At 41.8% G+C, this 24635-nt stretch overlaps 1 protein-coding gene across 1 annotated transcript; it reads right to left on the reverse strand.

Annotated features, from left to right (window-relative positions):
• Nucleotides 1-3111: 3111 nt before the first annotated feature.
• On the reverse strand, nt 3112-23113 carry rspo1 (R-spondin 1). The gene is given in 7 exon segments (XM_050046741.1): nt 3112-4652; nt 4654-4775; nt 10673-10897; nt 11792-11935; nt 14483-14677; nt 16770-17327; nt 22778-23113. Coding segments are annotated over 6 exon segments (861 nt in total). The 5' UTR covers nt 16867-17327; nt 22778-23113; the 3' UTR covers nt 3112-4574.
• Between the last annotated feature and the right edge of the window lie 1522 nt (nt 23114-24635).

Consider the following 24635-nt stretch of genomic DNA (forward strand, 5'->3'; position numbering starts at 1 on the left):
CAATGTTCCATGCTTAGGTCACATGAAAACACCTGAGTCAGCTCAGGTCCGAAAAAGCTTGCATAATTGAGTCTTTAAGTTGACATTGTCTCACCAGCCATACAAACTGGATTAGAAAACATTAATAAATTAGATTTAGTTGTAGTCCAGTGCTAATCTTTGCATTTAAAACCACGTCAGTCCATCTGAGAGTGAGAGTTTTGATTTGTGGCATGGTGGTGGTACCCTTTTGTTTACATTTGGATCAGGGATCGTGCATTTAAGTCAAGCAGACATGGACTGGGTGTTCCCTATTGACGTGATGCACTCCCTGGGGTCTGGCTCAAAGGCCAAACTAAAGTAATGAAATCATTCAGTGTTAAGGATCTTGGCAAATCGAGGGCACCCATATACTCAAAAGATTTACCATTCATTTCTCTTGGAAAACATGGGAGTGGGGAACAACAGAGTGAAAAAAAGAGAGAGTGGGAGGTGAGGGAGAGCTCCGTCCAATGGAGCCAGGGTAAGAATTTATGGTCAGGAAGAGCGATGAATGTGTAATTTACGGTGCATACTCTACCATTCCCCCTGCCCTCCCTTTTGGTAATGAGAAACGGCTGTTTTGTTGTAGGGCCAAGGCATGGTATACCCCCTCCCTTCTGGCTATGACACACCATTAGTTTTTATTTCTGTCTCTGCTTTTACGACCCCTGCCCAGGCGCCAGCATTTGGCCGGTGATCGGGACCATCACACCATCTAAGCTCTTCCACCTCCCAAGATGGCCTCCTGTAGGAAGGCCATACCATAACAACTGCAGGCTCTCGACTGGAGATAGATAGCATCATACTCAAAGCTGACTTTTTTTCTCAGTCTTTGAGATTATGATCGAGTTCAGGCCAGAGAATAAGAGATGGATACTTAATACTTCTAACTTTCCCTGTACATTATGACAGCAGGGCTAGTGTGAAAAATCTATCACCAAACTGTCATAATAGTCCTCTATTGATTGAGACTGACCTCCCATCTCGTGTGTGTGCGTAGTCTGTTATATGAACAGTTACCGTTATTGTTTCATCAATACCAGATTAACCCCATCCTGCTAAGTGTCACTTGGGCCGTAATTTAATAGTTTTGGCCATTCTTCTATTTGTTATGTAATTGCACAATCGATCTGAGAACATGGTGAAATTGCTTCAATAAAATGTTAACGGGCAAAAACACGAGTGGTTAGACAATCAGACAGGCAGTAAACAAGTCTATCCAGATGATCTAAACCACTTTATTTGTGCAAGTGAGCGCACCTGAAATGTTGGTAATAAACCCTGGTTGCACAAGAAAGATGTTTATGCTCAGACTCATTACAGCAGGTCAAAATTTTTTTTTTTTTAAAGATTATTTTTTGGGCTTTTTGCCTTTAATCGACAGGACAGTGTGGAATGGGGAGAGAGAGAGTGGGGGGGATGACATGCAGCAAAGGGTTGCAAGCCGGAATCGAACCTGCGACCGCTGCAGTGAGGCATCGCCTCTGTACATGGGGCGCCGGCACTATCCACCACGCTGGCAGGTCAAATTTTTATATTTCATTGCACTTTATTTTTATTTTTAATGTATGTTTGTATTTTAAATCATGTCTGTTGATGTTGTGTTGCTGATGTTTACCCTCATCTGTTGTGTTTATGCTATGTGGTGAAGCCAAAGACCGTTTCTCATAATTAACTAACCAATTAACTAACCGACTAAACTGTTTACTATTTGTCTTTGTTTTTATATCTGCGAAAAATTCAGTTAACTCAGGCTTTTTTTAAAAACCTGTATGATTGTGAAACTCCTTGTGACTCTTGCACCATCAGCTCACTGAGTTTCCAGATCTCAGCTTAGCCAGTGGCGACACTAGAAATTTTTAGGGGTGGCCAGATGGAGCCACTGACAACTGAATTTTAGTAAGTCTGTTATGCTGTTGTAGTAAAATAGTTGAGAACTACGTTAATATGAGAGTTAAGCCCTGTTTCCACCAAACACTTTCAGTATGGTACCTTTGGAACCAAAAAGTAACACTTCAGACATGGTACCTAGACCCTAGTGTTTCCACCGCAAACAGTACCCTTAAATGTGGCCGAGGTTGTTGTCACTCACTGCTCCGTCCAGCACTCGCTGTATTTCCTCATTACATGGATGGAAGTCTGCACCTTGTTTATCGTCCACAGAACGAGGCTGCACGTTAACATTTTCAGAACAAAATAGAACAGGCTGCAGTGAGAGTCTCTAGCAAGTTTGTAAATTTAGTTCTTCTCAGGCAAGCTCAGGGGTTTAGTGTTGCCAAAGCCCACAGGAACAACGCTCCACAATGGTTTGGACTCCAGCTCCTTCCATTTTATAGTTACAGTTTACTATTAAAACTCTCCACTGTATGAACAGTGGTTACATGAGCCTCAAAACCAGCCACAACTCAGCCCTGAGCAGAGTGACTGTCTGCGATCAACCAATCAATGGACTGCAGTGTTCACAGCTCCACCTTTTTAGTACCAGATCTGTGTGCTAGGTACTCCAACAGAAGAGGGACCAAAAATGGGGACAGTACAGAACGGTTCTGTTGGTACCATCCACAACTTTTCACAGTGGAAACATAAAATTAGCGAACTGAACTGAACTGTTACGTACCGCCCGGTGGAAATGGGGCTTTAAGGAACTGAAAAATGTGCTTTGAGTGCTTTACGCATGGGTTTTGTTTTTGTAACAATATCTCGATGTTAGCTAGATAGGTAACATAATGCTACGTTACCGAGGGTTGACAACACAGTTAACAACAAACGTACAACATGATGGTGCCCTCCCTCCCCGACACATCTCCCTTGGCGGCCACTAAGCTAGCAAGTGCACTATGATGATAACCAAAAAACAAAACATCCACAACATACTGAATCTGTGTAAAACATAAAACATACAGTGTATATGTGGCACTACTTTACAGCATGGATACTATAAGAGAACTTTGGATAAATAAATAGTGGATCAGTTGTGGACAAAATCATGAGGTTCATTGGAACTGAAATCAAACAAACTAGTAGCACAATCAGTGTATGACTGACGTTTGATCAGCTTCATCTGAACTTTATTTAGGCTTTCACAGAATAAGCTATACATGATGATTCTAATACTTTGTATGTTTGATGATAAACACAGTATGACATATTCAGCATCACAATCCATAGTATGAATGAATAATGTAGTGTGTAACTTCTCCTGAAGTTAATATCGTGTGTAAAGCAAACAGACCCATGAAAAACGTTCTAGGAAAAAAAAAAACCTCCTCTCCGTATCTGCAATGTCATGAAGCTTTTGGAGTATAAATGTATAAAATGCTATGATTGTTCTGAAACACGAGCAGTAGGAAACATTATAGTTGTGCAAAATCTTCAGACCCTGTTGCAAACAGATATGATTACTGAGCAGCTGATGATTTGATGGCTTAAATGATAATCAGTGGCTTGTAGTTACTGCATATTTGATATATCACTGTGCATTTACATTTCCTTCCTCTTGTTTTTCGAGAACCTATTCCTTCAATCTATGAGACCAATATTAACACATATGTGCAAACGTAAACACACATGTACAAACGACTAAGTTCCATTGACAAACAACTTGATTCCGTGCAGAAATGCATACAAAGTACACCAACACTCAGACTAGGTAGAGACAAGCACACACACGCACACACACACGCTCTCTTTCACTCACGCACATGCAAATACTTGTGTTTTTATTCCTCCTTTTCTGTGCAGAGTTATTTTCTGACACAAACACCGGCATTTATTTCAGACCAAACAACTAAGCTATCAAATGGCAAAAGTCTGTGTCAAGACACCGGAGAAGGATGTGAGTTGAGCCCCCAGTAATCCTCCTACATCTTCTCTTAGGCTTGTTTTGTAATGGATTCCCTCCTCGAAATAATATACTGTATAGAGGACTTTCTGTCCTCAACAACCACAAATGATTTCCAGTGCCTTTCTTTTTTTGTTTCATCTCACAACAGGAACTAAAGGTACAAAGACTTAATACTTTTCATCATCTTTACATCACATACAGCGGCTGTTGAGAAAGTCCATCTGCCACCTCTCACGAACATGAAATCAAATAAAGAACAGATTGTGATTAAAATCAAACTGGAACAAAATAAATCTAGACCAGAGAGAGACTGAAGAGACCCTTCATTCATTATCAGACTTCCAGCTTAAATGCTGCATTTGAAATACGGGAATCTGTTCTTAGTTCAAGAAGTGACAAAGACAAAGGTTCATGACACGAACCGCTATCTTCAACACTGGCTTTGCAGTCCAACAGTGATCCCTCATGGTGGAATGAAAATCAACAAGTCTTTCTGAACACCAGTATCTTCCAGATATGTTCATCTATTCACAAAGCTCAGATAAGCCTTTTGTGTTGCAGCGATCCTCCAGTTCTCTTTGCATCTTCTACAATGCATAGCAGCATTAATCCATTCCTTCATCAGTTTGATCTTTGTCTGTGGCTGGTGCTGCTGGGTGAGGCACTGTTTCTGTTTTTCTCTCAGCACCCATCCAGCAAGCGATGGAGTTTAGCTGACAGAGCTGGTTGTGATGCTGGGAGCAGTGGTGGTCCTGCTCTGGCCTCTTCGCCTCTTCCCCCCTCCTCCTCNCTCCTCCCCCCCCTCCTCCTCCTCCCCCTCCGCCTCTGCTCCCATCTTTGCTGTCACGTCCTCGCCCGTGTGCATTCTCCCTGTTTGTATCATCTTGTCGGTCTCCCTTGCTCTTCCTCTCTGAAATGAGAATGCATTGGAAATATGATTAACAGGTTTATGTCATTTCTCAAATAAACTCCTGTATATTATCTATCATCATCAGCTGTTGTATGCAGAGGCGCCTCCTCTTGGCTAAACAAAAGTTTAAAAAACATGGATTCCAGAGGGATGAGGGTGGATGATAAGGGATGTGTGTTGGATCAGGACTCGTGGCTGTAGTTGTGTGGTTTGTAATGCAGGCAAAACAAGTTTAAACCGAGTTCATCCAGTTCAGAAGTATTCATTAATGTTAGCATGATGCTTTGTTAAGCCGTGTTGACAGGATCATGTACAGCAGGGACCAGTGTACCGCAAGTAGTCAACAAATAATAATCAAATTAATAGGACAAAATAATATTGCTAAACATTTGGAAGCCAGTTGCTTTTAGCTGTGTCAGTTAGTTTATCGGTCGGTCGGTCTACCATTTTGACCTGGACTAAAATATCTCAACAACTATTGGATAAATTGCCATGAAAATTTGCAAAGATGTTCATGATCCTCAGAGGTTGAATCCTAAACCTTTTGGTGATCCCCTGACTTTTCCTGTAGCGCCACCATGAGCTCAACATTTGTGCTTTTGAATGAAATATGTTGGCGACTGTTGCAGACATTAATATTCTCTTCAGGATGGATTGTAATAACTTTGCTGATCCCTTCAGGCCCAGACCAACCAAACCAACATCAAAGAATTAGTGGCAACAAAGGCCAACTGTTGTGTTGCCTCATGTCACCTGTGGACAGACAAAAAGGTGCACTGAACACGATGCAAAGACTACAGCCAACAGCCAACTAGCATGTATGTTCCACACCTGCATGAAAGGAAATAACTCTTAATAGCAGCAGGTGGCTCTAGTCCGTAATGGGCATTCAAAAAGTTAAACTAGAAGATAGGCAGGACAGATTCAAGATGCTAGTTAGCCAGTTAGCAAACTGACAACACAACCCGATATTGAAAGAACGAAGGATATTTACTGTGTGTTAGCAAATAATAACATAAAACTGCCAATCACAGTGATTTCATTCTCTGATGGGTTCCACTGTCTCTGGTGCTAATTCAACATGCTGAATTGGCCATCAAGGGCATTGTGATGTAATGGAACACAATTTTCAAATTGCATAGGCTGCGATAAAAAATTGGGTTGGGAAACAACTGGCCCTGTGGGTTTCACGTGCACACACACAGTGTCCTACACTCTACATAACATATAGAAATGAGAGCTGAAAAAGAAAACTGAAAAAAAAATCTACGCTGCTCGCCCTACTACTGTGGCAAAATGGCCAAGGCCAGGTTTAAGTGCAATTCACATGTCTACATATGACATTGTATGCTGTAGTGAGCGAGAGAGAAAAAAGAGTTACGGTGATGCGCTAAGAGCAGACAGGTGTGGGTGACTGAAGCAGAGAGTCTGTGTGCTTCCTGACCATGGCCTGGGATCTGAAGCAGGAACCCTTAACAACATGTCTATAACAAGGCAAGTGGTAGAGACATAGTCAGTGTGCATTTTAGTTTGTGTCATCTGTTGCAATACTGTAACTGACTGGAGATCAGTAATATTCATGTTTATTTTTCATAATATTCACACCTTGTTCTGCAGTGCTTTGTTTTTCACTTTAACTTTATTTAAGTCATTGTGGTTATATCACATATGTGCAAGGCTTGAAGTTACAAGTCATAATATTCTACTATGATTAAAGGTTTTTACAATTCATTAGCTAAATAAAGATGTGTTATTTAATCAGTTTATTCCATGACAGATTTGGCAAATTGGAGAAGCAAGTGGTTTTCTGCTGAGAGTAATGCAGTCAGAGCAGTAATGTCACTGCAGCAGATACCGTGGGACATTTAAGCGGCAAAACCAAAATTGTAGTTAGAAACTTGACAGGGGCAACTCTGGCTCAGAGGTAGAGAGGGTTGTCCACTCTCTACCTCTTTGGTTTCGAAGTATCAATGGGCAGGATACTGAGCCCCAAAATGCTCCTGATGGCTGTTCCATCGGTGTGTAAGTGCGTTTGAATGGCTACTGAGCAGCTTGTATGGTAGCCTTGGCCACCAGTGTGTGACTGTGTGTGTGAATGGGTGAATGTGACATGTAGTGTAAAAAGTGCTTTGAGTGGTCAGAAAACTAGAAAAAGCTCCATTCACATTCACAGATGGAATAGAGCTAAACTTCTAGCTTCTGAAATAATCAATGAAGTTACACCGCTTCTCATGTGTGAAAGCGCACAGTGTCTCTCTTGATGGGAGTTGGACAGCAGCCCTGCAGCTCTGCTCTCTGCTGCGTTTACATCTTAGAGAATGTAATTAATATTTTCCTCATTAATTTCCCTCATTTCTGTCACCTGTAACCCATCCAAGTGTAAGTTGTGAACCCATGTAGGTGCATCTTACAGTCTGAATAATGTGCCCTTTAACTAGCAGGAAAATACTGCGCCAGGCTTTAGACTAGGTTTTTGTTGGTCAATGGTGCAATCGCTTTCTGCTGTTTCAAAATAGCAGCAAGCCAACATGTGCCTGACCACACTGCATTGTAAGACCTACACACCCTTGGGCACAAGTTCATTTGTGCTTAGGTGCTGGCCATTAAAATGACAACTAAGTCAGTCTGAATCTATCAGTGACAGTTGTGCTACATTATGCCCCCTTTTGCACTGTGTGTAAGATGGGGCCCTTAGTCTTAATTTCTATTTCAACAGCTACTCAACAAACACACGCACAGGACTCTCCCACCTCCTCTCTGCTGGTACTCTTGCATTAGGATCCACACCTGTCACACATTTAAGAGTATAATTGCCCTCTAAATACAAACATCCATCACAGAGTGGTTAATGTCCACATGTAAACCATTCAGGAGAGGAAAGAGCTTACTGCTGCTGCTGATTGTAAAATGCAGCGCATGTATAAACTGTGAGAGCACTCAGGACAGTCAAGTGACACAATTTTCTGTCACATAAATCACTTTAAAATCACTTCTGGCATAATGAGTTAAACATTGTCAAGGGCCCAATAATGGCCCATAAGGACGTGAGGAGCTGTCACAAAGTGGAAATGGACATTTTGCCTAGTGTCAGATGGCTATTGTTTAGGCAGCACTCAAAAGTATTTGGTTTTGTGTATCTGAGGGAGTGTAGTTACGCTGGAGGATGTTTGTTATGAACTTGTGCGTGGAGAGTCTCTGCACATCCTGGAAACTGAGTGAACGCGTGCCAAGGGCTGGACAGTGTTCACTATGCAGTTGACAACAGCAGGGCTTATGGCGCCACCATGTTTGTCTACTGCTGTGCAGTAATAACTGTAGGTCTGTGTTTATTTCCCTACCAGCATTTTTAAACTTGTCGTACAAACAGTTATGATTCTTTTGGTTTAAGCGCAAAGTAGAAAAACAAAAAGACCAAAGGTACAGTGTTACTCAGATTTCACCAGAAACATATTTCTACACAGCCAGTGAAAATCATTATGCAGTGATGGAGTACACCGAGTACAGCTGAATGTGGACAGATCTAATACAAAAACATTTACTCACCGCAGGCCCATGCAGAGTCACGATTGCTTTACTCTCAACTGAAAACGGCGAGGCTCAGTCCCGCACAGTAGTACACAAATGGGAATAATTCGCCTTTTTCAAGAGCCATTAGTGCCAAAATCATGACAACAATACTGCTGATGTTATTTGTTAAGTTGGCTCAAAACCATATAAAAAGATTCTATGTCCAACACATTCATCAGTTACGTGTTAAGAAACATTTTTCCAAGCTTTTATAGCAACCATTCAAACAAGCACTTAACATTGAGCCGTAATGGTTTCAATTTATATCAATGAGGCACAATGAACTCGAGTGAAGTAAAGAGTCCTCACACACACTCTGCAGCGTCTGAGCTGATGTGCTTACTGTGTAAGGACTTAATTACTTCTAACAAATCACTAATGGAGCCAGGAGAGGGGGACTCCATCAGTTTATGACAGGCCTGATTGTACCTCCTCTCCATCCAAACTAAACAATTTTGCCTGACAAATGCAAAAACACATCCAGAGAATTCTGTTTTCGCGTGAGACCCTTTTCGTTGAGCTTCAGGAAAAAGGGGAAAAAATTTGCAGCCAAATCAACACAAAGCGTGAGTTCTGCAGACCACTAAATCACTAATGTTATACAAGGTCTGCCCCCTGTGTTTTATATAGCCAGCCTGCCAGCCAACTCCCACAGATGAATCCACAGCTGTGCTCTTTTTGCACTGAGTGAGTTTACCCACATGAACTGGTTCACCGGAGTCATGGTACCATCACCCATGAATTACCTCACAGAGGAAAATTCATTCCCTTGAACTCTGGCAGTCGTATGTGTCTTATTTTCATACAAAAGAAAAACAGGACTAAAAATCTCCTCGGCATCAACAGTTTCACAATCCAGAAAGCTTCTATGACTCATCACTCGTCAGGTGACACCTCACATGTCATCCTTGTCTCTCTGATATGACTTTGCTCCAAGTTTAGAAATTTGGCGGCCTGCGTAGCAGTTTTTATAGGGCAGTTTATAATATTTCACAGTTAATTATTCTTCTGAACCCGTGGCTGACGTTCTTTCCAGGATGCAGGCGTCAGACAGAGTAAATTTCCTTCTCGTTTCTCAAATTGTGCTGTCACAGCCCATCCAACGAAGATCCCACTCCTCACTGAGCAATTACAAGCCACGTCAGCCCCCCTCCCTTTAGACATGACCACAGATCTATATGGGACAGTGTCAGATCATGTTCTGTTCTTCAGTCTCTGAGTCCTATAGGAAGTGCTCCAGAATAGAGGACGCTGCTTGAATATGCAAGCTTGTTTACTCACATATATCCAGGCATATCATCTGTTACGTGTTGCAACATCTGTACAGCTGCCAACACTGTGCAAATATCCTTGCGTAATGTGGCTGCCATGCCCGAAATCCCCTAAGCGTGCCACCGTCCAATAAAGGCTTTAAATACTGCTCATTTACAATTCTCTCAGTCCTTGTAAATGTGTGTAAGTTTCCAACTTTGGTTTAAAGCTGGCACTTTATGCAAAACGGATTAGTATATGGTGACATTTAGAGACAAAGACATTTGCAGTTCAAGAGAATAAACCCTATAGCTTGAATTAATCATGCTAAGCAACAGTTACCTCTTAATTCTGTTTAAGATGGTTTATTATCCCAACGCCACTGCTGGTAAATATTGCCTCACTACTAAGGATAAACTGTTTAAAACCAAATAACTGGGATCATTGTTGTTTTTGTTGCACTTATCATCCAATAAACTCTGGACCAATTGGCCAGATCTGTCATTTATTAGCCACGACTGAGGCCAAGAGCAACTAATATGCTGTTATCAAAGTTGATAATGGCCATTGACTGGTGAGAATGACTGTTAACCTGCTGGAGAGCAAGCTGCTGTGCGGATGATAAGAGCCCAAGCAAACATGTCACGGCCGTGTAAACCTCACGCTTCAGTGGTCTTCAGAACAAATAGCTCCGTGTAGCTCTGATCCTTGTCCAGCTTTGCAGTGCCTAATGCCCGCCCTTCATCTGCTTGGCTCGTAGACAGAGTTTATTGTTTACATGCTGAGAAGTCAAGAGATTCTGTATCCTTCTGTGAGCTCAGCCAAACCAAACCCAATCAACACGCTGCGGGTCACAGACACGCTGGCGGGAATACAGGCCTTTGGATGTTGAGTAATGGTTCCATCAGTCATCATATCAACTGGTGGGGGCATTTTGTGAAGCACACGGACTTTAGTGCTTGTTCATCTGTAATCTGAGTACCTGATTTTAACTATTACTAACTGTACATTTAGTTAGAAGTCCCTACTACATGTCCTTGGTGTTTAATGTTCTGTATTATATGTGTATTTGTGTTTACCTCTCACACAAGGCGTCTTGGTCACAATGCACTTCCTCCTCTCTGTCTGTGGAGCACAGGTCTGTGAGGGCACCAAGGCCGGGGAAGTGTCGGGGATGTCGACCTGCGGTAGGGGCACGCGAACCCGGGACTGGGAGCCTTTCTTAAATCCACATGTTTTGTTCTTCTTCATACAGGAACCCCACTGGCTCCACTCGCCCAGTTCACACTCTGCAGGACGCTGACCTGCATGAAGAGAAATGGGGACTGAGGTAGTGAGTGAATGCTCCGCAGCTCTAACACAGCACATTTGCTTCACAGCCTTCATGTCTGCTTTTTACAGCTCAGCAGTTTTAGCTCACAATAATGACTAAGTAATTTTCGAATCTGAAAGCAATTTTTAACTTTCTTGCTTTTATTTTCACTTGAGAGGGACAGATTGAGAGGGTTGCTGTGAACCTGAAAATGTACCAAAGCAGATGGCTATTAAGTAAACTGAGCTCACAACAAAGGTTTTTACGGTTACACCAGCAGGGTCCAGTTGGAGCAACAACTGTTACTGCTGTTGTTTATAACTTATAATAGAATTATTTTCAACAACAATACCAAAAAAGAAAAGAAAAAGAAAGGCAATATAAAGAGATCTTGTGAATTTTCTCGAGTTCACTTCCCCTTTTCCCAGGCTGGCCAATTGAACATAGTTGGCTGCTCATTAAGTGATAATAAAGATTGAGTCAACATGTGGCTCACACCTTTTAATGCTTCAGTGGAAGACAGTGAAATAATACCTTCTAGTTCATTAAAGGAGCTTTAAAGGCTTAGTGTGTAGAATTTTGCGGCATCTAGTGGTGAGGTTGCAGGTTGCAACCAACTTAAACTTCTTCCGTATGCCAATCGTGTGGGTGGCTGATGCACAAATGCAAAAACATGAATGACCCTTTTTAGAGCCAGTGTTTGATTTGTCCATTTTGTGTTACTGTAGAAACAATAGTGGACTAACAGAAACAACAATTCTCTCTCTTATGAAAACATAGTTATGAATATTACATTACACTCTGCCAATAGATGCTCCTAAATTCTACACACTAGATCTTTAAGAGATGCTTAAACAGTTCAGGGTAAAAGTCAAAGGTCACTCACCGACACACTCCATGGTCTCGTTGGAGGTGCGCTGGCCTGGAGGGCAGCTGACATAACATCGCCCACTGTGTGAATACAAGCCCTCCTTACATTTTGTGCAAAAATTGCGATTGAAACACGCTTCACAATTGTCTATTTTACATTCTGAAAGACAAAAAGAGAGGATCAAATGAAGGGATCAAATCAGTTTCAGTCACATTGTGTCTGCTGATGGTAAGAGTTCATGTTATTAGCTTCAGAATTTTTTGATCTTGTTGTAGAAAAATGTCACAAGAAATCTCTTTAATAGAATATTCATCACATTTTTAGCCGGAGAAGGCAAGTGGTTCTCTGGAGACAGGGCAAGAGGAACTTGTATTTTATTTCCTCTGAGAGATTTATTAGTGATTAAACAACACGAGGTCTGTTTAGGGGGAGTAACACTCTTCTCTTAAAAACACATGCACCACAGGCCTTGTTTTTTTGGAGAGCGGGTGTGAATGAGTACAGCCAGGAGTGTATCGCTTCAGCGGGTTTCTCAAGAGTTTCTGTACACCTCAGACTCATTAAAATCTCTTAACTCTCCAGTCAAACAAACAACTCCTCGAAATTTGGATAATTACAAACACAGGAGGACAAAAAACAGACATCTTTAAAAGACTCCAAAAAGCTTTGGCCTCATCTTGAAAGGCACTTCCTTGTTCTCTTGGAACAACAGCGGCGGAAGATGGAAATCTGTAAATTCCTGTCAATATTTCTATAAAGGAAATGATTCAGATCTAGACCCGTTGTGTTCATGTGTGCTAAACTTACAGTAAGAATGTCTACTCTGCTGCTGGTCGGACGCCAAGGTCAGAAATGATCTAACACTGGGTTCTTGCCTCCTGCTCCCAATTACTATTTTTAAGCCCTTGACAGCTAAATTTGACAGTCCTGACGTTTGTAGCCCTATAATGTAAGACAAATGTTGCTAACAAGACATTCTGGGATGACATGTATAAAGTCAGATGATTGGATAATAACCCAGGATAGCCACCGCGGGCCTCCGAAAAGAATTTGCTGAGGAAATTCAGCCCTCTCTGCAACAAACCAGGACGTTGGAGGAATGCTGTAACACATGGGGCTGAATTTTTTTTGCAAAATATCCAAATATCTGATACAAAATGCAAAAATCTCAAATGATAATAAAAATTCCATTCGTGTCGTTTGCACTGATGCAACATGGAAAATAAGATATGTCTCAATATAACCTGTTAATTTAGAAACACATCACTGTATGTTGTCTACCTCTCAGTATAAGGGCTGTAAAACACAGGGCTCAAACAAGAAAGTTTAGCACCACTAACAGCTGGAGCACAAAATTACAGCTCCTGTTTATGAAAACCGAAGTATCAAAATCTAACAATATTGCATCACCATAAGCAGCAGTTTTAAGTTTGGGGTTATGCAAACTTAAGTGAAAATATTAACATCTGATAAGCATTATGTGATACAGGGATGGGCAGTCAAGAAAAACATCTCTAAAGAGAAGAATAGCCTGCATATTTCTTCCTGTAGCAGAAAATCACAACAGGCTGCTGGGTATTGTAGCTGCCCACCACACCTACACCTACAACTCACTTGAAGCCATGAATGTCATTAAATGTCATTAAATAATTTGAGTTAACTATTGAGGTAATACATGTTTTACTGTGCAGAAAACGATCTTTTTAGCCCCGCTCACATTCAAATAAACCTTTTATCTCAGAGACTGTGTATGATACAGTTAGTAAGGGTGTATTAGAATGAAATACAGTGAAAATAGTAAAAGCATAACAGACACGGACTGAGGCCTGGCATGAACTTTGCACATGAGGGCCAAATAAAAAACACACATATCCTCTTAAGAACAGACAAACAACAACGCATTAGAGATGTTTTTGTTGGGATTTTGTTCCGACCCTGTTTTCGGCCCGCACGTAAGGGGAAACAGACAACAGACTGAGGTGCTGGCACTCCTCGGCTGAAGTGCGGGACCAGTGCCACCAGATCCAGCTAAGTACGTTTTAAGTACCGTGAGTGTGGCCACCCTTTCACCCACCTTCCAAATGAGCCAAACCTGCCTATAATGAAGACCAGTTCAATTAAAAATTCTACTGAGTTTCCTCCAGTTCAGCAAATACTTCGCTGGATGTGGTGGCTATTTTGGTGCTCTTTTCAACATGGATTATAGCAACAACAGACGGATTTCATCAAGTGGTCTTTCCTATTCACTATTCACTCAGGCATTGGAAAATAGTATCACAGATAGGTCAAAAAATAAGGCAGCATGAAATTACACAGGAAAATAAAGGGTTAGGCACATGGTAGCATCTCTGTTTTCTGTATTGATATTTTAGGTCTTTGTCAAACACACAAAGTGGTGTTAAAAATTGGAAATACAACAAATAAGATACACAAGACAAAGAAACAAGCAGGGTATCCCTCTACTCCTCCAAATACTCCCATATTGTACACAAACAGGAGATGGTTGAGCCAAAGATAAACAGATCGTTTGCACTTCTGCAGCCTTGACATCAGCTTTGTGGATTTTTACAGAATGAGCTGTTGCCAAGTGTTAGTTTCCAGATGTGTATCTACAAATCTAATGCGCCTACTGATACGTTCTGTTGGTGCACAGTGACACTTGTAATGTTGTTTGGTCGAGAGTCTACTGAACAAAGCAAAACTCACGGGTGCATCTGTTGTTGCCTTCTGGGTTCCTCATGCCAAAGTATCCCATGGGGCAGGAGGCGAGGCACACGCCTATCTGACGAATATCATTGCGCTCCAGGAAGATGAAGAGCTTGGGTCTACATTTGATGCAGCCGTTATACTCGGAGCATCGGTCACAGCCTTTGGGGCAAGATGGTGGCCCCTCAGTGCTAACTGTGGAAATATAATAAACATAAAGACAGGAACAGTCAGGTTGAGGTAAACACCAGAACAGCATGGAGTACTATCACATAAAAAGATAAATTGTTTCCAGCCAGATGTTAATTCTAACGAGGGCATGTCAGGAAACTTTAATATTTTTCTGGCATCTCCGCAGATTCAACCATAAACTGGCTTTATCGCTCCAACAAGCAGGGGTTAATGCTTTCAGCTTCATCTAACCGGGGGCTAGGCCAAACATCTTTGTTTGAACAGTTACTCAATGTTTACTTCAAGCTGCTCGCCGGAGATCCTTAACAGATTTTCATTTGGAGAAACCCGGGTAATTGGGGCCGACAGCCGACCAAGAGCCAGTCATAATCAGGCAACTAACATCACACAGGGCCTCTACTGGGGTCAGTCACAAATGATCTGGGCATAAGAAAACTGCAATCATTACGGACGTGGCCAAGAATCAAATAGTGCCAGTGTTTTTCTACAGTGGCACTAAACACCATTCATCCCCTGTCCTAGGTCTGAAAATACACTACAGATGCATTTCAGGCTGTACTCATGCTCTCTTCATACGCACGCCTATAAAAAGTACACATGCAAACTGTTGTACATCACTTTGTTGTCATCCCAGACTCAGACATTAATCAAATTCCCTCATCTTCCAACAAAAGCACAACCAGTGTATCACCAGTTGCAATCTAAATCATTTCTAGGAAATGTGTCAAATGGCACATCCTTTTTCTGGGAGCTGCTCAGAAACAAAACCACAGTCCTGAGAGATGATTTACATTCTTGCACTGTATCAGCTCTAAATATACATGCTCTCACACAGCAATCCATCTGCCATCCTGCCTCCCAGAGATAAGTCGGACAGTAAAAGCGTTAAAAGGGTTCTCCCATGAACAGATTACACCATGTGTGAGTCACGGTAACCTCAAATGCAGCAATTACAGCCAGGTCGTATTGCTCGCTATCACAAATGAAAGGACTAATAATGGCCCTGGGGAGTAATCTCTAACCAAAGCGGAGAGGAGTGTATGAATCAGAGGATGTAGCGGTGTTGTAAACTGTTTGTGACACGTGGTGGATTGGAAATGAGAGCATTTGCGCTGTCTGAAGCTCCTCTCTGACGGTCTCGATTTCATCTCTGCGTTACACTGAAATCATTCAGAGAGAGAAATCTGATGACACTGAAGATTTAAAAGCTGTAAATCAGAGGTGTAAATCGTAGATCACTTTCATATCTGACAGGGAGAAGCCTCAGCTGACAGTGACGCTGTAGAGGGCGCTCATGTATATGGTGACTGACCCAAATCCTTCTGTCCTCATTACAGTGGCACATGACAAACTGCAACAGCATCTAAGGCCAATGCATATACATATGAGTGTGTAAAATATTCCTCTTTTATGACACAAACAACAGCTCTTCCTTTTCCAGTGTGTGTGTGTGATTTTAATAAACCCATCTGTTACCGTGGCCAGTCATGGTATTAAATGAATTCTGGTTCACAGAGGTTGGGGTGACCTTGGCATTGACTGAAAGCTCCTTGTGTGTAAAGGAAGACTTATTTCAAAGCTGACATTAACACCAGTGCTGAGGCTTTAAGGCCAGAGATATACTGCAAGTCGGTGCTGAGCACCATCTTTTTTGTGGTTGCGTGAGGTCAGAAAAATGCTTCCAACAACACCGGCAACATGGTCCAATTGAGAGCTTAGAACTGTCAGCTACTCATTCCATTATGTGCCCACAGAGCCAGACACAAAAAGAGTGATGGCTTTGAGGGCGAATCCATCAAAACCCCCTCTATAAACAATCCTAATACCCATAAAAGTTTTACATAAACTGAGAGAGGCATAATCTTAAAAAGAGGAAGAAAGACGAGCCATTCAGGGGAAACACTGAACCTAACATAACCCATCTAGGAAAAACAAATAAGAATGATGAGAAAATAAACAAAATGTTATCTTTACTTTGCTTGTTAAATGTTTACAAGACATCCACCACTGTGACTCAGACCGCAGAGACGAAAGGCAGCAGCGCTGAAGAGGAAGAAAAAGGAGATCAAAACAAACTGAGAAAGAGGGAACTCACCCCGTCTCTGCCTTCTCGCCTTGGAGAGCTTGAGAACATCGCTGTGACCCATGGAGCTGAAGAAGACCATTGCCAGCGCCACCAGTCCCAGCTGCATAGTCCCTGTTGCCTTCCCGGCTACGCAGGGTCCCCCCCTGCGACCAGATGGATCAGGTGGGGGGGGCCCCTTCCTCTGTGGGACAGGTGGATCCCTCTGCTGCTGGGACAGATGATCCCTCCTCTCTCCTGTGGTACTGCTCTCTGTCTCTGTCTGTCTCTCCCTTTCCTCCCCTCTGTCTCTCTGGATCTCTCACTCTAGTGGCTACTGCGTCCGCAAGTCTGTGAAGTCGAGGGTGATGCTGCGGTTGCAAGTCTAAATAAGCCCGAGGCGCAACAAGCCATCACGCTGGTAGTAGTACTGGTAAAGAGAGTAGACGGCACGGGGTTGTAGGATGGAGGGTGGGGTTGAGGGGTTGTGCGGAGGATGACGAGGAGGAGAGAATGAAGAGGAGATTGTCGAACTTCTGGTGGTTCAACCCATGAAGCTTGGGGTGGGCTGGCAGGGAAGCAGGGAACCCGCTGTTTGAAGAGACTTTGCTGTCAGTGGGTGCCTGAGCTCACAAGCATGTGTCTTATAAAAGATGAACTAAAGAGGCACTAAAATATTGGCATGCAACTTGAGAAAAGATGGATACAGGTTCTTGACTATGTGTGACAACACATCTGCTTGTACCAGGACCTGCTGAGGAAGAAAGGAGGCAGAGAAGATGGACAGATGGAGAACAGGTTAAGGAGAAGGGTTGTGCAGACACAGAAAAATGTTCCTCTGTGGTTCTTTATTGTGGGTTGAGGTGCAATATAGCACAACAAAAAACTTTTTAAGTCCCTGTATGGTTCTTTAGAGATTCTCTACTGGTCCTTCAGCTTTGTTTAGTAGCCTGCAAATACTGTATTTCCCGACATAAATCTCACTCTGACCTCATCACATATTGACGTTTGGTCATGCACTTTCCATGTCCACATACAACGTGCAAGGTACCTTGGGTGCATTGGTTGTTGACGTTCTGGGACACCGTGTCAACTTCTGCCTGTTACATGCATTGTCTTCTTTCAAAACACACTTCAGTTTTCACAGGAAATTCAATGTTTACATACAGTCTCTTTCAAAATTAACGCACTACGTCACTACAATACTACGAATTGACTTTTTTTTTTTCCTTCAACAACTAACACACATGGTTAGGTTTAGGCAACAAAAACATGTCGTAAGGTTTAAGAAAAGAACAGGGATTGGCTTTAGAATATTATGGGATGCAAACACCGCTCTCTTGGGTCGGTGTTTGTTGGACTCATCTACCATCTCTCCTGCCTGCCCCAGTCGGACTTTCATCCATGTCCCACCTTGTTTCCCCCTGACGCCACCGGGTGCCGTTAAACTATACCTGCAACCAGCCGTGTACCATGCCGACGACAAAGGACGCCTTTTTTCGCTGGTTTCTGACGCCGCAAGTCACTGCCCCAAGCGCTGGATTTCGACGACTTTGGAGTGAGATCGGGCTCTATTTTCAGGGATAACACATTAAATGAGTGACTCAACCTTTTTGTCCCGGCATGCATGGAAATATGACAGGTTTGGGAACATATTGTGTTTCTCAGTAAGCATTTTGTACTAAATTCTGAATCTTTTAAGCCAATATTTTGGAAGAAATTATCAATAAAAACCATTCATGTTTTAAGTAAAAGTGTCATTTGGACACATATCAACTGGCACATCTAATGGTTCTCTATAGCACTATAAAGCCAAAGAACCACTTTGAGCTTAGTGTAGCATAAAGCCTGGAAAAGGGGGGAACAGCTAGCCTGGCTCTGTCCAAAGGTGATGAAATCTGCCTACTGGCACCTCTAAAGCTTACTGATTAACATGCTAGATTTTGTTTATTTGATCAGTACAAAACTGAGGTGTTATGGGTCAAACTTTTCTCGGCCAGGTGCAGTGACTTCCTGAAGTCTCTCCTTGTTGCCTAGCATCCACATTGTTACGACGAGACTACAAAACTCAGTGGCGCCTCTTGGGGTGCACCCATTTTCATTCAATGGACCCATTTCAGATTGCCATGCCAATTATTCCCTCGCCAAAAATGAGCCTAACTTTGGAGCGTTATCTAGCCCCCTTCCTGACAAGCTATGCCATGATGGTTGGTACAAATGGATGCCTTAGGTTGGCTGGTTTCACAAGGTACCACTACCATCGTAGCTTAAAAACTGAGTGCGCCATGCCCTCTTAAAGTCAGTAATGTCATTTTGGAGGCTATCAATTGTATCAGGGTGGCCATGGCCCCTCTTGGAAGCACCACTGCCAAAACTCACTGCAACTGGCCAAAAAACTATTCAATAAAACCGCAGCTTGTATTTTTTTTTACCCATCAGTTCTGTATAGATTTAGCTTTAGATGTGCCAAAAGATGACTTTTGTTACCTTTAGACAGAGCCGGGCTGGCTGTTTTCCCCTTTCCCCCATCTTTAGCTAAGCTAAGCTAACCGGCTGCTGGCTGTAGCTTCATATTTATCATATGAGCACAAGAATCTTGTCATCTAACTCTCAGCAAAAAAGCAAACCCAGTTCCCCAAAATGTTGGAGTATTCCTTCAGCATATTTTTCAAAAGCAATACAATAATGTCAGTGTACTGTCAGCACATTTACATACTTAAATCAGCGACAGTCAGTTCTAACCCACTGCACCAGGGACACATTGTTTGGTCTAGGCTACATTCATTCATGTATCATCGAGAACTAACCAGCTAATTTAAATGATCAGTTGTGAAACAAGGAAACTAAACACCACAAACACTTCAAGGTCGTGGCATTTCAAGTTGTATTTGGACTCGGGTGATGAACTGAACATGTTGATTATTTGAAAACACAGTGAAGTCAGCTCCATCTGGGAAATGCAACACACACTCGGGCTGGAGGCCTTTGTTGTATTTGGTGCTGAGATCTTTTTTAGATAGTGTCATATGCTGCCTGTATTTACAGCTCTTGTGTGAAGAGGACACACAGAACATGTTAGGATCTGAGCAATGGGAGGTCCTCCCTCGCAGCTCAATAAAGAAAAATAGGACCATATTAGGCTGTTGAGTTGATTGTGGCTCAGATTCACACTAGGGACAATGCCATTTGGTGCGTCTAAACATTCCTGCAGGCAACATTACGTTATTTGTTTAAGTATAAATCAAAAGGGACAAAACATTTCATATTTCACCATTTTTCTTTTAGCTGGACTGATCCAAAATATTTTAAGCATCCAGAAGAGGAGTTACACTCGAGGCCAGGGTAAAGTATGATCTGAAAATTACATAATGATAAAATCCATTTTTCATTTAATTTCTAACTCAAATGGAAACAAATCCAGATTGATTCCAAGTCCATGTGATAATCACGAGTCATCTTGTGAGATGATGCGATCTATAAAGACAGAATAAAGACTCATATCAAGAAAAAAAAGAAGTTCCTTGTCTAATCATTACAAGAACAGGGTCACTTGTATCCTCTCCTAATTGGGAAACATCTCTGACTCTCTTTCCCGGCAGTAGGTTTATTTACTTCTTAACACTTAATGAGTCTCAGTGTCACTGACACCTCTCGGCTAAAAGTCATATTTACAGGAATGAGCCAAAAGAGTGGTGCAACCAGTCTTCTGCAGCACCTGTTACTTGAGAGAGTGATGATTGGAGAATGGGACATGCTAAGTGTCTGGATCACTCAGAACATAACCTTTCCAGCACTGAGTAACTCAAGACTCCGTGCCAGAGACTCTTTCATAACCCAGCACTCCCACGACTCTGCGCAACCTGCCAGAAGCACACCTCAGCTCATCCATATCTGCTCTCGCACACCATGGAGATAAGAGACAGGATCGGGCTGTTGACTCGCAGGGAAAACTGATTGTTGTACTCTCAGCCCATCTCCATTTCAAGGCCTGTTTTTAACAAACAGTCATCTCACCAGGCAACTGTGGCACACTGTGGCACCTGTATGTTTTCAAAGTTCTCTGTCTCTGCTCCCTCATCCATTAAACTGTGTGCCTTTCCTCACCGTCGGCCACATTCAGCTGAGCCCAATGAAACTAACCCCCCGCTCATCAAATAGTCAGGAGATTAAATTGCCTCCTTTGTAAGTCCTAAGTTTGATCTATCAATTATTCAAGCACTGAAAGGGAGCTGCCACACTGGGAATTTATCGAACTGGAGAAGGTGCCACAACTCTGAGCTCAGAGTTACAAATGCAACCTGTCGATGAACTTTCTGCCTGTGGCTGAACCTACTGGCTTTTCCACACATATTTAAGAGCTGACCAAAGAACATCAGCTTGTTTAACTTGTACCAAAATGTCTCAGTCACACACAAACTAATAGTATTTGCATCAAGAGACACAGAAGACAGAGAAAGGATTAAAAAAAGGCACAAACTTTTAGATATTTCAGTGTGTGCTCACTAGTCATAACGTCTTTTCCCTCACATAGGAACGGCCAAACGCTGGAGCCAGCATTTCCCTATTGTGGCCCCACACTAACCTCAAATCACTCCTGTTTTCAAAATGAAATTATTCTTAAGTGGCATCTGCTACATGGACTCCAAAAGGCGAGTTAGCGGGAAATTCTGGGCACATTTTCTCCCCAAATTTGGCCATCTGTGTGTGCAGCAAACAATTCTACAGGAATTTGTGGGTGCTTTAACTCAGTCATGGTGACCATTTATGTTTTGTTTATTTTGATATTCATAAAATACATGATTTCTTTTTTTACATCCAAGCCATAAGCTGTAGCTGTGCTGGCCAATTTCACCCACAATGAAAAACCGAAAAAGAACATAAAGAGATACTACAGGAAAGAGGTAACGGTAGAGATGAGGTGCTGACTGAGGCATCATCCCTACGCTCTCAACATATTATAATCTAAATCTTTAGATAGCCTGTCCAGAATGAGGAGAAACACCTGGCTGCACCAGCAGCATCAACAGAAGCCTTAACCATTTTGGTAATCACTTCCTCCGCTCTGCAGCTTAAAGACTTCAGGCAGTGAGAGGTCAAATGTGCAGCAGTTGACAAACACTCAATGCTCAGAGCAGAGAAGACCATCACCAGCACCAGACTCTCTTTTTGAGTTTTCATGTAGGACTAAGCCCTGCACAGCCCCGGCAGTCAGAGGGTTGATCCTGCACAGCTCAGTTGAGCGCAGCTCAGCTTTGCCTCTGAGGCTCGCACACCATGCTGGATTACAGCTGTTTGCACTGCACTGCTCCTCAGGGAGAAGGGAAATCAAGTGCAGATCCCCACCTGTCCCCAGTCCAGCATCTCTGCCCTCACGTCACTGTCCTGTTGTTTTTCTAAATCCCTCCCTGCCTGTCATTCTGAAACTGGAGAGGCTGACATTTATGTAGCTCCTGAGGATGACAATGAGTTTGTGTGGTGTGTTAACACGAGTGTGTGTGAGGATAGATGCTGCAGGATGTTTTCCTAAAGAGTAAAAAAAACTGTATGTAAACTGTACCCTACTTTTAAGTTAAGTTTAAGCAGCAGAAAAATTGTCAAATATTATGTCAACATAATAAATATGATAATAATTTTCAGTATAATTGAATTTATTTGGTTAAATATTGAATTAGTTTAAAATGCACTTATGGAAAAAGTTGGTTCATATGAAGGCTAAAAATGGGGCAGTTTAAATCTCACAAATCTGAAAATGTAATTTATTGCAAAATAAAACGAATCAAGGTTGTCACAGCATATAATTAACAATAATAATTATATATAATTAGATTAACAATATCCATAGAAACGCTCGATTAACATATTAAACCAAGACCGTTTTCCATATGTTTACAATAAAGTATTTTTACGCATTCAAATTTCTAGATTCGTTAAAACAAAGTTAACCCCAATTTAGGATATTTACTTAAAAGAAATCATAAACCAAAGCCTTGAAACATTTAATCTGAATGTAAAATGTAAATGTAAAATAAAAATCAACGCACCTGCGCAGCGGGGTCTCCGAATAATGCTGTTCATTGAGCGGTCGGGACTCAATTTCCTTTTTTATAAGGGAAAATCCGTTACTTGTTTGGTCACAAAGAACTCCTCCTACAGGATACCCCCATGCAACTTTTCTCTGTCATCATTTAAAAAGACATATGATTTCATTTCTTTCACATCTGTCACAATTTCGAGGCAACTTCCCTTGCAGGCTGTGGAGACTCACAAGACGCACAAGAAAAGAAAAAAAGCGCAAAGAATTAAAAATTAATTCCTCCAGTGAAAGACTATATGCATAAAAATATATTTATGTTCCGATGAAGTTAGTCACTCAGACTTTTTAAATTCGTCTTCTGAGGTCTGGACGCGTGTTTGCACTGAAGCTCCAGCGAGTTGCGCTTTTTTAAATCCACTTTGGTGCGTCGAACTGCATCCAACTCAGACAAGTAGTTACAAAGCCGTGATATTTGCATCCAAACCTCAGCACTGCCAGCGGGCATTACAGGCCCCACCCCTCAAATTCTCACTGAGAGATGAAAAACCTGCGGTGGACTTGTGTAAGTGCTGCTATCCAACAGCTAACATCGTGCGTAAATTCATATTTATTTACTCATTGGATGTGATTTGAATAAGTTTGTCCTTCCTCTACTGGGCCTTCATCCTGAGGAGAAAACTGAAATTTAACACTGATGAAACATAAAGTTTAGCCAGTCCAAATGGATGCCTTAAAATCTCATTATTATATACTACAAATGAGCCTCTAAATGATCTTCAGCATCTGTAGGTGACCTCCACTTTTCACCACTTTCACCCTATTTTCAATCTGCACATGCAGCTAGAAGTTTCTGAATTTCAATTTAACAAGACAGAAAAAAACACCCACAAAACAGGAGATGGTCCCATATTAATTTCATTTATGCAACTTTTATTTAACCATAAGTCCTCTTGAACTTCAAATTGCCCAATTCTGTGCAGGAAAGATGCAGCACACAAAGTTCCTCACAGAGCAAAAAAACAGAGCAAGATTGAAACTGAAAGATGACAAAAGTACAAAATGTAAAAGTATGAAGCAAAGAACAGAAGGAGGCGAAGAGGTTATGTCACAATCACCAAGTTATTGGGTTATTAGATCAGTGGTTTATAATGAGTTCAGCCTCTAGCTGTGATTATTGAACCAGCACAGTTATTCAACAGTGTCCTTGGAAATGCTGTTAGTTTTAAATAACTTTCTGTCAGCATAAATCTGAGATGAAAAAAACCCAGAACACGTAAAGAAATCATGATATTGCTGCTAATTTAATCTTGTGTCTCTCTCAAAACCAAATCAAAACAAAACAAGAAACCAAAATCATTTAAAAGAAAACAACCAAAAGGAACATATCACAATCCTTGAGGACTCTTGATCATGTTAAAACACAATCAGTCTATATTTGCAGATAAGTTTTAAATATCAGAAAAAGTCTCCATTTCCCTGTTATCCAACAGGGGGCCATAAACAACAATTCTTGGAGATCACGCAGAGCAGCATTCTTTTGTTTTTTGAGACTGTGACATTTATCAACAGTGTTACGATGAGAAGGACTACTGGATAAACACCAGCCACATTCAGCTACACTTATCCTGCTGAAGGATTTATCCTGAGAATTAAGTTACAGTGCAGGCTGTTTGTTTTTTTGTGGAGTCGCCAGGAAATAAACAGAGCCAGAGCCCTGAAAATAACACATCATCACCTCATCTTTATGACGGCCTGTGATGCAGTTCGACGTCTGCCATCGTGGAGGAACAAAGATGAGACTGTGGCTTAAATGTGAAATGACTCAGACGAGCATGTGGGCAGTTTGATGTGTTTTATTGGCTCAT

The sequence above is a fragment of the Epinephelus moara genome, chromosome 6 (genome assembly GCF_006386435.1).
Source record: "Epinephelus moara isolate mb chromosome 6, YSFRI_EMoa_1.0, whole genome shotgun sequence".
Lineage (NCBI taxonomy): Eukaryota > Metazoa > Chordata > Actinopteri > Perciformes > Serranidae > Epinephelus > Epinephelus moara.